The sequence below is a fragment of the Schistocerca cancellata genome, chromosome 1 (genome assembly GCF_023864275.1).
Source record: "Schistocerca cancellata isolate TAMUIC-IGC-003103 chromosome 1, iqSchCanc2.1, whole genome shotgun sequence".
Classification (NCBI taxonomy): domain Eukaryota; kingdom Metazoa; phylum Arthropoda; class Insecta; order Orthoptera; family Acrididae; genus Schistocerca; species Schistocerca cancellata.
Window position 1 is genome coordinate 710236861 of NC_064626.1, and position 16572 is coordinate 710253432.

Below are 16572 nucleotides of genomic sequence, written 5' to 3' on the forward strand. Positions count from 1 at the left end.
ATCTAGCACAGCACAACATGGTTCCAGACTTAGTGCTGTGTGCTATCTGGGTGCACAGCCTCCCAGCACTGTCCAAGCAGTGATAACCACTCAGACAGACATTCAGCCAGATGCCATTGTCGCCTTGGCTGATCAGCTGCAAAGCACACTGACACTGGTGCCATGTACACCACAACTGCTGCAGCCTATGACAATTCCCCCACCTCCGCAGTGGCACACACCTCCCGCAACCACCACCTCAGATGCTGACCTGCTGCAGCTAGTTCAGAACTAAGCTGTCCAGTTGACAGCTCTCAGCATGCAGGTCGACCAATTGGTGCACTCACAGAGGGCAGCAGGCACTGTACCAGGAGCCGATACAGCTACTGTCTCAATCAGATTCATGCAACTGACAATGCACCACTAGCTGCTCCAGTTTTATTATGCTGCAGATATCAGATCAGCTGCCAAATGGCTTCTGCTAGTACCACGCCCTCTTCAAAAACGACACAATATAGTGCTGAATGCCCTGCTCACACTCAAATTCCAGCTGCAACTGAGGTTACACAGCTGGCTCCAGTGCCACATGAAAGCATCTCTTCATGGTGGAACAGGTTGGCAGTGTCAGACACCTTGTAGATATGGTTTCTGAACTTTCCATATTCCCACGAGCCATGGCAGGTGGTCACAGAACTGCAGAGGCACTATCTCTCATGGCTCCAAAACATTTGACAGTCAAAATGTATGGCACACACCAACAAAATTTAGATCTCAGACTGCATCACACATTCCCGTGGACTTTCACTGTGGCTGACTTCAACGAGCCAACCCTGGGTGCGGATTTCCTTGAATACCACAAGCTGCTTGCCAATATCACTAACACTGATAGACACAGCCACAAGTTTGAAGATAGCAGGACAGTAACAGCAGGCCACTTTCTTCAGTGTAAAACTCGGATCGCACGACATCCTCAGAAAATTTCTGCAGCTCACTCACCCGTCTGGTGTTCCTAGGGACATGAGTCATTCGATGCTCCACCACATCAGTTTTTAGGTGGTGGATTGCGGTTCTTTCTGCATATGTAAGGAATAAATAGTATCTCTAAAAGAGGTTATAAGATGAATATCAAGAAAAGTAAAACAAGGGCAGCGGATTGCAGTCAAATTGAATCAGGCGATGCTGAGGATATTAGATTAGGGAAAGGGAAACCAAAAGTAGCAGACGAGTTTTTCTATTTGGGCATTTCTTTAAAAAAAGAAAGAAGAAGAAGAATTTGTTAAAACTGAATATAAATTTAAGTGCTAGGAAATTTTTCTAATGGTCTGGGTGTAGTCCTGCACAAAAGTGAAATGTGGACAGTACACCTGCTTCTCACTTCTCCAAAGGTCTATTTAATTTTCCTATAGGTGGCATCTATCCTCCCCCTAGTCACATGTATTTCTATAGCCTTGAATTTGTTCTACAGCCATTCCTGCTTTACTATTTTGAATTTTCTGCCAATCTCATTTTTAGACTTATGTGCCCCTTTTGCTACCTTCATTTTAATGTTTTCTCCTTTCATCAAATAAATTAAATATTTCCTGGGATATATAATGATTTCTACTAGGCCTTGTCATTTTACCTATGTGGCCCTCTGCTGCCTTCACTTTTTCAGCTCTCAAAGGTAGCCTGTCAGCTTCTATGGTATTGTGCTCCATTCCTGTTTCAGTCCATTTTGCCTAATGCTCTCTTTGAAACTTTCAATAACCTCTTGTTCTTTAAGGTTATCCAGGTCCCAACTCAAATTCATACCTTTTTGTAAATGATTCAGTTTTGATCTGTAGTTCATACACAAGTTATGGATGGAGTCACTTCTGCACTTGAGAATGTCTTACAATTTAAAATCTGGTTTTAGAATCTCTATCTTACAAAAAAAGAATGCTGAAGATTAAATGAGTAGTTAAGTAACTAATGAGGAGGTGCTGAATCAAATTGGTGAGAAAAGAATTTTACTGGCAGAACTTGTCTAAAATACGGGATTTGTTGATTGGACACATCCTGAGCCACCAATGAATCATCAATTTGATAATGGACGGAAGTGTGGAGGGTAAAAACTGTAGAGGGAGACCAAGGCATAAGTACACTAAGCAGGCTCAAATGAATGTTGTTTGCAGTAGTTATTTACACCAGAATACATGTGCATAGGACAGACTAACATGGAGAGATGCATCAAACCACTCTTTGGACTGAAGACCACTGCAACAACATTGCTCATGTAAGCCTGTAAGTGCAGAAAAGCCTGCTTTATTCCTGGTGGACAACCATGGAACCTGTCTCATAAAACCTGTCACTGACTCAGCATAAGCAGATGATGAGGCAACAACAAAGTTCCAACCACACACCAGTCTTAAAATGCAGCCTATCAACACAGATTATTTTTTATTTCTAAAGCAGAATGATGTTAACCATTTAATATAATGTTTCAAGTGCATTTACCTCACTCAATGAAAATTCAAGCTTTCAATATCATCAACCATTGTCTTTATCATAGAAGCAACTAACCATTGCAGAACTGAAGTAGTTGGAATCAAATGGATGTAACAGATTAAATTTGGGTCAATAATGAACTGTCACTTGCAGCATCTATATTTCCTGACACACATTCTAAATTCCACAGCCTCTTTGATGACTCGAACCCCGGTAGTTTGAAGTGTGGATTAGAAACAATGCCTGTTCAAACAAGGCTTTGTTCTTATTTGAACAACTTTCACAATTAAGTACAAGATCTTGTTTTAGCAGACCCAAACTTCACACAACTCTGACTCAGTTAATAAAGAGTCTGCAAAAAATTTTGTGTGTGTGCACAAGGGCACGCACCAACAACTTTTATGAGATATGGGACTAGTGCTCAGCCATGCAAGGATGCAAGTGCTTCATGCCAAAAGACTTCATAGGGTTATGCCTCTTATGTGTCATGATGGAAACAAATATGCTACAAGTGATGTTGCATTGTTGGTGCTAATGCAATCTCCTTCACAATGGACAAACGTACCGACAACGTTATATCGTCGATGAAGAAACAATACTGCGTAACTGACAAATTGACAATTTTTTGTTTTTCAGTCAGATGATGTCGTTGACCGTACACGCATCTGCTCTTAACGCCATAATGCCAAATTTTTAATTATTTACCATGAAAAAATGATCTAAATCAATACCAAGTATGTGACACAGCAAATAAATAGATGGCAATACCGCAGAACTGTAGAGAATTACATACCGCCTATCTACAATCTATGGATACTGTAAACAATATCGCGTAAATACAAAAGCGCGCACGGCACATTGTTACTGACTTATTACTTATTTAACAGTACTTCCGTGCTTGTAGCTTCATTCGTGATAATGGACAGCAATATAGATGATGATCTTTTTACTGAAGAAGAAATTGTTTCTCAGCTGAAATCAGCTTATGAAAGCGGAGAATCATTCCTGGGAGTGACTGATATCAGTAAGAAAATTGTTATATTATTCACCTTTGAATGTTAGTAACACCGCAAGTGTCTTATTGTGTTATAAATCAGAATGCCCCCACTTTACTCATTCTATGCTTTATTCATTTCTGCCAAGGATTTCTAGACTGTCCACTTTCTTGTAGGATCTCCCGTAAATGCAGAACAAACAACAGGCAAGAAAAGTTGTAACACTTAAGTTACATTTATCGAAGAAGAATTAATTTCGTATATGGGTTTCTCGGTTACTGTTCCTGCAACATCTAATGACACAGGTAAATTTTCTTGGGATTATTGGTAATAGTATTACTGATGCTGTCATTCTCATAAATACATGAATTTGAGCTTCATCTTCGTCTGCTTAAATTAATTTATAAATATTTTTCCATCTAGAAACTTAGTGGTTGTATCCAACAATGCTCAAAATGAAACCACAGTCACAGTTTCCACTAGAGACAACAGTACTTCACACTCACTGCTATGTGATGGTGCTCATTGTTTGCCAAACACGCTGGATAAATTATCAGAAGATCACGGGAGCAATAATGATGCTGACAGTGAAGGCCAAGAATTTTATGGTGACGTAAGCAGTGAGAGGAAAGGAAGTCTAAACCACATCATGAAGATTGGAAGAAAAATGCCAGTAAAATTGTGAGAATGCGTGGACGGGAGTATATTGGATACAAAAGAAGTCAAATTGGTAATATCACTCATGATACTCCAAGAGTGTCACAAAAATTAGGTCCAACATGTACTTTGAAGATGTGCCAGAAATACGTTCAAAGGAAGTGTCATCAGTTTTCTGCTGATGGTAGGCTGGCAGTATTTAACACATTTTGGGAAACGATGTCATGGGATCAGAGGCAGGTTTACGTTATCAACCTTACGGACGTAATTCCAACCAAACGTCCAGGGAAGAACACTGGCGAATACAGGAGAAAAGAGATGCTCATTTATCGTTTGAAAAATGAGCTGGGGAAACAAAGTATGCAAAAAGATGTTTCTCAGTTCTCTTGGGATTAAAGAATGGACTGTCCAATATTGGCTGGGTAATTCCACATATGGGATGAGTCCCGATACAGAATTGTCACGACCTCGAATCAAACAGACGAAAAAGAAAGATGAGAGAACCTTCATGAAAGAATTCCTAGACTCTCTTCCGAAACTTCTGTCGCATTACTGCAGGAAATCCTCCTCGAAGTTGTACCTTGAGCCTATTCTACAATCCAAACAACAGCTGTATGGACTCTACATGGAAAAATGTCATGCAGAGAAGGTTTCACCATTAAGCCAGGCTACCTTTAAATTGATTTTAGAAGATGGTAATTTTCCCACAAGAAGACCAGTGCGACTTGTGTTGTAGTTACAGGCTTGGTAACTTGATTGAAGATGTGTGGATGCAACTCACAGAATGGAAAGAGTAGGCAAGGATGCAAAAAGATGCTGACAAGAAAGAAGCCCAGCAGAAGCTCTGCTCAGTGTACACCATGGACTTAAAGGCCATGAAAGTAGCTCCATTTTTAAGTGCAAGAGCAGTTTATTATAAAACAAAGTTGGCTGTTCATAACTTAACAATGTATAATTTAAAAAGTCGTGATGTAGTATATTACTGGTTCGATGAAACGCATGTTTTGCCTCATGCATTGTGGACACCCTATTCAGAACGATTTAGGAAAATCCCGTTCAAGTCATTCTGTATTCTGATGGCTGCACATATCAGAACAGAAATGTGATATTATCAAATGCTCTTTTAAGATTAGCAATTGATACTGGAGTATTGATTACACAAAAGTTTCTGGAGAAAGGCCATACTCAGATGGAATGTGACTCAATTCACAGTTCTATTGAGTGCAAACTTAAAGGACGTGAAGTTACGCTTCCTAGCCAATACACTATGATATCTAAAGAAGCGAGAAAAAAGCCACCGCCATACGAAGTCCATTACCTAGATTATTCCTTTTTCATCAACTACCCAGAGAAAAGTCTGTGGTTGTACGACTCAATTAGACCTGGAAGAGCTGTAAAAAATGAACCTACAGTTACCAATCTGAAGGCGATACAGTACCGCCCAAATGGTATTATTTACAACAAGTGCTCTTTCAACGAGATGTGGCAAGAATTACCAAGGCGTCCGAGGAAAATTCTTGGAGATGTTTGCGTCCCGAAACTTAACAAGGAAAGACTGAAAAATCAAGAAATGCAAATTGGATCATTTACAACTTAAATCTGTTCTTCCTAAAGGTTGTCACAGTTATTATGGCAACATTCCTTATAAATGAAAATTATAGCGGAGGTAACTGTGTGATGAGTATCAGTGCAGTGTGATTCTCTGTTGCTGCTTTGAGTGACACAGGATTTTTCTTGAAGAAATGTGAAGACATTTCCAGAACTATGTAAACAGTATATTTATTTAAAACGTTTCTATGAAGTCTTTCAATAAAAATGATTAATGCTCTAAAATGTGTTCTCACTGGCTTTCTCAGCACCAAATACCAATGTCAATGTGTCAAGTCATGCCGAGAGACTGACAAATACCGCATAAGTAACAGATCACAGCATAAATACAGAGACAATTCCGTGTATGTGCCGTAATAAAGTTTTCTAAATTGTATTTTTTTGTTTCACATTTTTATTTGATCCAATATTTCCTTGTAGTGTTACGATGCAAATTTAGCGCCTCTGTGAAATGTATTAGGCATTTTAGACAGTTTTTTGTCTCTCGTGTAAAATTCTTATTTTGCTTCTTACGCGGTATTGTTTCTTCACCGATGATATACAACAAACGCATTGTGAAAAACTTATGGTTAGATGATGTTAAACGCTGTTACCAAAGCATTATAAACACAGTTATTTTACCCACAGGTGTGACGTCTTTCTTATGTTTAAAGTTAGTTACTGCTACTTAAAAAGTTACATAGTATTCCCAGAAAGATACTCTTTTATTACCCAAACACATTAACATTGCTCGTCTTCATACAAATCGTTCATTGGCAAAAAATATGCCAATATGTTCCAGTAAGTTTCATTCTGAAATAAGTAAATGCATAAGTTATTAAAAACATTTATTTACATTTTAGGATAGGTATACAGCTATTACTTCATACAACTTTTAAACACATAAGAAAACCATACAGCCACAGGTTGAGTGCTTGCCTTTATGCCTCTTGTGGAATCAGAACCACAAAAAATGTACCACAAGGTCTAAGACCAAACATGTGAGCCCCACACAACATATCTGTTTGGCCACTAAGCTAATAAATACTCCTTTTAAGAAAAGTTATTGATGGCATATCTTAATTCCTTAAATGTTCATGCCATTATCATGTAAGTACATTTAAACAATGTGGAATCCTTAGTTTGAACACTTCTACATAACAAAATATAGACTGGAGAACACTCAATTCCTTGTTGGAATGAACAGAAAAATGCAAGGCCATTGGAATTGTTAAGTTCTCTTCTAGTACAATGCAGACTTTGAGGAATTAAAAAAAATGAAAAAAAAAAAAAAACCACAAGAAAAACAAGTTTAGCAGTCCAAAACAACAGAACAAATTTTACTTCCACTCAATCACAAAAGGGCTCCCCAAATTCAAAGTGATATTTAGGAATATTTCACATGATTACCCAACACTTACATTCACTATTGAAGTTGTCACATTTAATAGAAAAAGTGTGCCTGTATTTCACATATTCACTCGAGTTCCACTTCTCTCGGTGCATAACACAAAGCCATTTCAATAAACACAGTTTCTTTCTATGCTCTTCCACCTGTCTGCTGTTGATACACTTCTATGGTGTCACCTTCCTCCATTTCCAATGAAAGAGGAGTATCTGTTTCATTGATTGGCTGCCCATCAAATCGGAAGCGCATTGTAGCCATTGCAATCCCCTGTAAAATTATTGTGAAACAGAATGTTAAAATGTTGATATTTAGAATGTTAAAATGTTACATTCAAGACAAGCATCAAAGTAGTTCAGAATAATAAATATTAGAATTCACATACATGGAGATCAAAGCTTAAATTCTTAACAACACAAAAGGACTTCATGTAAGAGTACCACATTACAAAAAATGCTAACAACTTTAACACTGGTAGTGCAGGTGTCATCATTGAAGTATATTCTGTAGTAATCAATAGGCTGCTGCAATTACGGGACAATAGGCTGGAAAAAATCCACAACCATCATGAACATTGTTTCAATTCTTTTAGCTTACGTAATTCATTCCCAGAAAATACGACGACAGTTCATTACACGCACGCACCCACACACACACACACACACACGACCACCAACTCCAGCATCTCGGGCCGGAATGCACCTACACCTATATACATACTGTCCCCACACCCTCCACTCAACAGTCAGCACCTCCTCTGTAATACCATCTCCTTTCATTCTCGTCTACCACGCTGTTTATTTGCAGCCCTCTGCCAATGCATCTGAAGCCTTTCACTGCTCCTCTCCTTTTTTGTTCCTTGTTTCCCCATCTCCCTCCCCCACAACCTCCTGACATGGTGCATGTTGGCAATCTGCTTCCTGCACACTCCACCAGACAGCATTCGTCTCTCTCCCCACCAGTACACTACTATTCCTTCCCCTTCCCTCAAGATTGCTGCTTGCATCCCGTGTGTAGTTGCATTTCAGCCTGAGATGCTGGAGTTGGTGGTCGTGTGTGTGTGTGTGTGTGTGTGTGTGTGTGTGTGTCTTTACTGATGAAGGCTGTGGCCGGAAGCTATCTTTTAATCGTGTGTCTGCAACTTGACATGCCTACTTTACGGTAAGCAGTTATCTGTCTTTTCCCATATTGTTAAAAGGGAAGTGTTTCCCAACAGAGCAATACATGAGAAAGTGTTTAAAAAAACCACCCTTCTATGCCACTAGCTATCAGGTACACCATTAAACATAACAACTGCTAAAACTGTGGATAATACGGAACTGTACCAAGAAAGAGGACTCCAGTAATGGAAAACTAAATACAACAGTGTATCCATCAGGCTTCAAAGTGAAATGGAAATAAAATAAATACAACTGAGTATGTAGATAACAAACAGAATGTGGGACAAGCAGAAAATGATTTTTTTTCCCCTTCTTCTTCAGGAAAAGTTATTTTTCCAAAGGTAGCTGGAATCATTCCTCAATTATGTAGTTTGCTTGTTTCAGTCATAATTTAATAATCACACACATCTCCTCAGTTTGCAGATAACTCCAATGCACCAGACTATTTTAATTAATAAACACTGACAAACAGTTAACAACAGTTCAAGATTAATGATTTGGATGTTTTCCTGCCGACAAGATGAGAGGCACCAGGGAAGCCGAATAACGCATAATAATACAGAGAAATTACACTCGTGAAGATAGTGTGAGTTGCACTGTCATAATCATTTACTTAATGGGAATTTGTAATAATGGTAATAAGTAGATTATGCTAAAGATGGAACACTTTTTCCTACAAATTTTGGAGGCTTTGTTTGCATGAACTGAACGAGTGACAATGCAGTTTTGGCCCTTTATGTATAACAAACTTTTCTGAGTGCCATTTTGCCTGCAGCAGTGTAGTGATGTGTGCATACCTGATTCACATTCAAAGAATGATTAACAGTTGTTTGACACAAGGGGAAGTTTTATACGTTGTGACAGAAAAAGAAATATTTTTCAAAATAAGATTGAATATGGAACATGAGGCCAGAACTTGCAAAATGACACGCTTACCTACGCATTAATCTTGAGTAATCACAGCACACCTGTTTTGGCTATTTCTGACAAGCTAGACAAGTAGATAAATATTTAGAAACGGCAATATTAGGTGAAATTGGAAAGTAAATAGAAATATAAACTCTCTGCTGATTAAAGCCATTAAATCCGTAACTAAGTTAATATCTGAAACAATCACAGGTGACACAAAAAAACTGGGAACACCCAAGAGGATTATCTAGCTGTACTTTTCAATTAAAAGCTGGTGAACATGAAGCTAAAAAGTAATTTATTTAAGAGTCATTTTTAGAAGTGAAGATGGGAGTAAACTGCTGCAGTGGGACAGAAAATGGAATGAAGACAAATTTGTTGTTATTTATTCAACACTGACCAATTTTCATTGAAAAATAATTATGGCACAGACTGTGAAGAAGATACGTAAAATAGTAACAATAAGACACTAAATTACCGGGGAAGAGAAAAAACAGATTTTTATTCTAAAACAGACAACAAAAGCGAAGCAGAACTGTCACAATGTTCACAGTATCAATGCAAATTTTTCCTGTCATTGTGTGCTTTTTGACTGTGCCTAAGTAACTTAGTGGCAATGAGAGACATCCAGTTAAAAAACGGACCTTGGGCTTTGAGGAAACAGCATCTAAAGGTTTACTTAAGTCTTTTATTCAGAATGAGAGTCCTACATCATAGGCTCCACTACAAATCATTTGCAATGAGAATTCTTCATGAATACCCAAAATGCCATCTTGATGAAAGGAGCAACGTCTCTTTAAGAATAATTTCTTATAATGAAAAGGAAGAACAAAGATTACATTTAATGTCTTACTGACGACAAGGTCGTTACAGATGACACAAGCTTGAATTGTTTTTGTTAAGGACGAGGAATGAAATCGGCTGTGCTCTTAGGAACCATCCCAGCACATAGGGAAATCATGGAAAACCTAAATCTGGATGGGTGGAGGCAAATTTGCACTGCTGACTTCCCAAAAGTTCGGCCAGAGTGCTAACCACTGCACCACTCATTTGGTTTCTGATAACGAGGCAGACTTCCAGCAGCACGGAAACTGGTAACTAGCCAATGCAGGCTGTGATAGATGATTTAAAAAATGATTCACACACAAAACTAGTACTTTTACTGTGACGACATTGCTGAAAAGAAATTATATCAATGGAAATTTCAGAAACTTTAGTAACAGAGATGCTAAACATTTCTATTTTCCTACTTTCTATCGAAACACCAAAAGTGCAGTGATTGCAACCAAATGAGCTTCAGTTGTACAAGTCAAGTTTGGCCAAATCTAATCTGAAGACAAGAATCATCTAATGGCGACACTCCAAAAGCAGCTAGGAGGAGTATTAACAATTGTAAATTTAAAACAGTCCAAATATGTAAGTGAGATTTGAAGGTACTAAATGACTGTAGCAGACTATTTATTATGACTGTTTACGAGAGAATGGAAGATGCAAGATTGCAAGACACAGATCTTGACAGGATTTGGTAAAACCTTTGTTGCTCCACAACAGGTATTTTACAAGTACTGTCAAGATAGTATTAAGAATACAGAAGGTGAAACTCATCTGATACATATCAGTGCAACAACAAAACACAATTGGGTATTAAAAGCTTCACTAGTCACTAAACAGCAAAATACCAGAGATACAGTGACTCATTACATTTCAACGAAGTCCACCAACGTCAGAATCAAGATGATTGTGAGTTAAGAACAACCAGAATATAACAGATCCAGATGATTATGGCTGTGAGTGGAAGAAACCCTTGCCAACCAAGTACAGGTGAGCCATTTTCTTTTGAATGTGCTAGCCAGGTATGAACTGCAAAAAGAAAAATGGGAAGCATCATCATGTAGTATAGACTACAGAAAATAAAATTACAGTGAAGGCCTTTACCAAAGCCTCTTACAGAAGATTTTTTAGATAAACTACAAGATATGTGTGTGTGTGTTTTGCACACCAGATCTCAAGAACAGATTCTTCTACAGTAATTTTGAAGTGGGGAGATGAAACAAAAGTTTGAGATACACCCGGCAAAATTCTGTTTGGATTATCACAATTACATACAGTTTTCCAGCAATTTATAGATATTGCATTTTTGGGAACAAAAGGAATGGTCTGGCAGCTCAAAGAACAACCTTGTGACAACTTTTTTTAATGAGAGATGAATTTATTTTTAAGTGATGGAAGAAAGACTTTAGAGATTCCACATTTTAGTAGAAGGTAATATTAGTCCTTTCCACACTGCAGACATAACGAATTATGGTACCATCAGTGACTGACAAGTTAAGCTAAGAGATTACGTTCTGGTTACAAAATCAACCCACATTAGCCACATCTGTCATATTCAGAGACAACTGAGTATCCTCACAGGCAACCATATATCACTTAACTGGCTATGACATAAAACTGCCAACAGCAGCACACTATAGAACACAGACACTATAAGAGCATTTTAGCACACTGTCACGTTTCAGAGCACTCACACTATTCATAATATGCATTACTATGTGTTGGAGCATCCTTCAGTCTTGGTTTTTCCCATTTGTTTTGTCCATATAAAAGGCCATGCATTCACCTCCGATAAGTGAAGGAAGCTGCGCCAAACCAAAATTTTTATTTTCATCGTACAAGCTCACGTGATGATAAAAAAACTATATTAAGAATACACTAAGTTGAAAAATGGGCTACAGTGTAAAATTGGACTCCCATTGAAGTCTCGATTGTGGCCATATCCTGATCTGTTGCATAGCCCAATGTCCCGCACAGGTTGAAAGGTGGTGACCTGTATTTGATTCATATTACATTTGTATATAGTAGTTGAATAAGACAAATGCACGGGTGGTCCACATTGTATCTTTTACTGGAAAATAATATTTTAATTATGGTACATTACTAATAAACAAGGAGCCTGTTGAACAGGTACTTTTTGACCTTAGCTTGTATATTTCTATGCCCTCTATCTTATTACTTGTTTAGAGCTGTACATATTTACAAACCCAACGTACCCACAAACAAACCACAAAACAAAAGCACATGATAAGAAATTATTAGTTCTCGTGATTTATAAATGAAAGTATTCTTTATCTACAAGCAAGACAAAGATGTAAAAGAAACGACGTCTATCTTCAGTATGGTTGGCAACCAAAATGCTCAATAAAAACGCAAATACGAACTGTACACATGACAATGTTTACATTACAAAAATCATTGCTTCAAGTATATATAAAGCCCGTACAAATAGAAATTGAGAAAACCATGATCAATAAAAAAATATCACTCGTGTGACAACATCACATGTGCTACGCTTTACACCACCAGTATCGCTATGTTCACAATGCAAATTGAAAATTTTATCAACAGGTAAAATTACAGGAACCACACCGCCTTTCTTTCACACTTGGATGCTAATCTGCTTGCTTCGATACACTACGAACATATAGAAACTATAGCAGAAATGCATGTAACTTTAATTCTTACCGAAGATCTTAAAGCCACTGGAACAGATCTTAGTGATACGGCTCTGTTATTAATTACACAAATATTGAATTACGTTCATCCGTTTCGGTACTCACCACTCTATCACAATACGCATTCATCAATTTTCTTAAAGGAGTGTGCTTCTTTATCTTAAATTGCACAATGGCATTGTCTTGACCCAATACTTTCAAGTTTATATGCTCAGACTCTGAGCCTTTCACGTCCTAAATAAAGAAAAAAAGTTTATATTCAAAACATACTACAACCAGTTTACGTAAAAACAGACTAACATGTGACTTACCTTTTTATCTTCTGACATTTTTACTAATGCACTACCCGGACGAAATTCACTAAAACTTCCTTCTCCAAAACAAACCCAAAGTATAGGTAAGACAGCTTATTTATTCAATACAAAGTATGGCTGATATTACGCTAATACAAATCAGCCAAGACCACAAGAATTTGCCAAAGGCGTATTTTAAAAAAATACGGGCGCGCACTTTAACGCCTAACACTTCGCTTCGTTCCAAGGAGCTCACGCCTCAAAGACTTTCAGTGTGACATAATTTACAGATATGACGGACCAAAGAGTAACAAGCATAATACTTAATTCATTTCTCAACTTACATGAAGAAAACCATGTAAATTCTAAATATTTTCTCGATTCACAAGGGTATTAATGCATATCGGAAACTTACTGTAAAGTATGGTAACTTTATTAACGGTCTGTAAATTTACATAAGTGTAAAATAGATGCAAACCTAAGAATTAGTTCTTTTCGCGAACATTACTAAGCAATTGTACTGGGTGAGTCTATTACGCCAAGAAGATAATAAAACTAAAAGTACAGTGTAGTATATGTGAGATTATGGGATAACAATCGTGCTAGGAAAGATCAGAATGCAGTATCACAATCTGAGAACTAACAATGATAGCGTTTCCTTAGAGTGGAAGCAAAATTAATGACGAATGTTCTTGAAAAAGGTCTCATGGAAATATTTCACATTGCTGAGAAATGAAAGAACGAGAAAAGTATCGTTCAACGACAGTTATCTGTTGAGGAAAATATGTTTATACAAAGACTTGGGCGGGTTTACTCACAGGGTCCAACATTGCCGCCTATAGAATTGGTGCCATATGTCGCTCTATGAAATAGCGTTGTAACCATAGACCATAATTCTCTATGGTCCATGACTGGAACCAGTGATTGGAACCAACAATGGCACATTTCTGTTGCTTATCGGCATTTCGACCAAACATCGATACGTCGACCACAAGTTGGCGCCAAGAGTGAATGTTGTTTAGCAACCTGAGATGGTTTGTTGCTTTTACTTCCAGGTTGGGCTTTAGAAATCACAGTGTCTCAAGAACAGTGGAGTAAGATGCAAGTTCTTGAGTGTTTACCATTTTACCAGCAAGAAACACACTTGTGGAGTACTGCTGTGGAGAACCACAAAACTCTCAATGCCACTGCATATGCATGCAATGCGTCCAGCAAAGACGTATGGATCGTACCGTAGCTGAATTAAAAAGAAAAAAAAGTAGTCTTTAATGTCAACTTACGTCCTTTACCGGACGAGAACACAAGGGACAATTCTACAGACCGATCCACCTGTCAGCTTTGACCAGTGACGTCATACCTAAGGTAGAGACGCTATATAGAGGCAATTATTGAAAGCGACTGAGCAAGTTCGTAAACAAACGATTGTAGCATACGATAAAATTACAATCACAGTACACGTGATTAATTACTTAGCCACATATTATATCGAAAAGAACTTAAGATAAAGAAAATGAGAGCAGAAAAAGATAAGTGTACATGTCTGCAATAAATTACTATCATAATTTATGCTAGTAAGAAAAGTACAGAGAACCTTTAAATCCATTACAATATAGCGCATGATGATGCCATTATGCTGTGAAGTGCCATTAATTTTTGATAATAACTATTAAATCTAATGGAGTAGTAGACAAGTAACGAAAATCCCCCGCATCTCGTGGTTGTGCGGTAGCGTTCTCGCTTCCCACGCCCGGGTTCCCGGATTCGATTCCCGGTGGGGTCAGGGATTTTCTCTGCCTCGTGATGGCTGGGTGTTGTGTGCTGTCCTTAGGTTAGTTAGGTTTAAGTAGTTCTAAGTTCTAGGGGACTGATGACCATAGATGTTAAGTCCCATAGTGCTCAGAGCCATTTGAACCATAACGAAAATCCGCAAAAACAGGGTCTTAAAAACATTGGAATCGATATCTAGAATTAAGCTATATAGGTCAATTCTAGTTACCGATTCCAACCATTCCATGTTTCATAATTTAGCTCGTTTTTATGGCAGGTGTGTGCACTAAAATGCAACATGATTGCTCTCTGAACATCTACAGAAAAATGACTAACACTGGAATTAGTAACTAGAATTAACTTACGTAGGCTAATTCCAGTTACCAGTTCCAACCATTCCAAGAATCGTTATTTAGACCATTTAACAACAAGTGTGTGCAATAAAGCGTTACACGATTTCTACAATTGGTAATACTCTCTTCACTACTATGAAAAAGAAAACAATCTGGAAGTTGTACCTGCAATATCTGTTAGTTTTCGTAGTAGTTCTGAGATCAATCAGAAACATAGAAACCCTAAAAAAAAACACCGTTCACAGATATACTGCAACAAGTCTAAAATTATGAACCATGGAATAGATGGAATCGGTAACTAGATCTCCTACATAGGTTAATTCCAGTTACCGATTCCAACCATTCAATGGTTCATTAATTCGATCATTTTTCAGCAGGTGTGTGCACTAAAATGTAGGCTAATAGAATTTCTGCCCTTGTAATTGTTCTCTAAACTACTGCAAAAAAGTTACTAAGGTTGGAATCGGTACCTATAATTGACATATATAGGATATATAGGAGGCCAATTCTAGTTACCTATTCCATTTTTTGTTATTTCATCACAATACTTCTAGAGAGCGATTACAAATGTAGAAATGCTATTACGTTCAGTGCCTTAAATCCCTGCAAACAATTTAGATATGAAGCATGGAAATGTTGGAATCGGTAACTAGAATTTACCTATATGTGTTAATTCCAGTGATCGATTCCAGTATTTGTTATTCTTTGTAGATTTTTGCTAGTTGTGTACTGGCTTTTCTTTTAGATTTTAGTTTCTTGGTTTGTCCAGATTTCATGTTACTGATTCGTATTTGTCGACATTCATTTCATTTCCCCATTTTTCTGATGCATTTTATTTTCTTCCCGCCAAAACAGCCAACTTTCCTGCGCTTCTCCCATTAGATTCAATAATTAATAGTAAAATTAACACAATTTTGTAATAATATGACTTCACCATCTGCTTTACCGTAATATAATTTAAAAGTTCTCAGTGCTTTTCTACTCACATAAATTAGGAGAATAATTCTTATCACACATGAAAATTTGTATCTAATTCATGTACATAATTTCATCTTCATCTGCGTCTATACTCTGCAAACCACCATGAGGTGCATGGCAGAGGTATGTCTCATCATACCAGTTATTAGGGTTTCTTCTTGTTCCATTCACGTATGGAGTGTGGGAAGAATGATACATTGAATGCCTCTATGCATGCAGTAATTATTCTAGCCTTATCCTCATGATCGCAATGTGTGATACATAGGTGGTTGTAGTACATACCTGAAGTAATCATTTAAAGCTGGTTCTTGAAACTTTGTTAATAGACTTCTCGGGATAGTTTGCGTCTATCTTCAAGAGGCTGCCACTTCAGTTCCTTCGGTATCTCTGTGACACTCTGCTATGGATTAAACAAACATGTGAACATTTGAGCTGTCCTTACCTGTATGCATTCGATATCCCCTCTTAGTCATATCTGATACAAGTCCCACACACTTGAGCAATATTCTAGAAT

At 37.6% G+C, this 16572-nt stretch overlaps 1 protein-coding gene across 1 annotated transcript; it reads right to left on the bottom strand.

Moving 5' to 3' along the window:
* Positions 1 to 6515: 6515 nt before the first annotated feature.
* LOC126184812 (small ubiquitin-related modifier 3) lies at positions 6516 to 13225 on the bottom strand. The gene is made up of 3 exons (XM_049927394.1): positions 12979 to 13225; positions 12773 to 12901; positions 6516 to 7359 (listed from the first exon to the last, which is right to left on the bottom strand). The coding sequence occupies exons 1-3, from the start codon at positions 12994 to 12996 to the stop codon at positions 7225 to 7227; spliced, it is 282 nt and encodes a 93-aa protein (XP_049783351.1). The 5' UTR covers positions 12997 to 13225; the 3' UTR covers positions 6516 to 7224.
* Positions 13226 to 16572: the final 3347 nt, after the last annotated feature.

Excerpts from the sequence above, each read along its gene's own strand:
- LOC126184812 (XM_049927394.1), bottom strand. Across the intron at positions 7,360-12,772 it reads ATGCGTATTGTGATAGAGTG|GGGATTGCAATGGCTACAAT; the intron begins GTGAGTACCGAA and ends ATAATTTTACAG.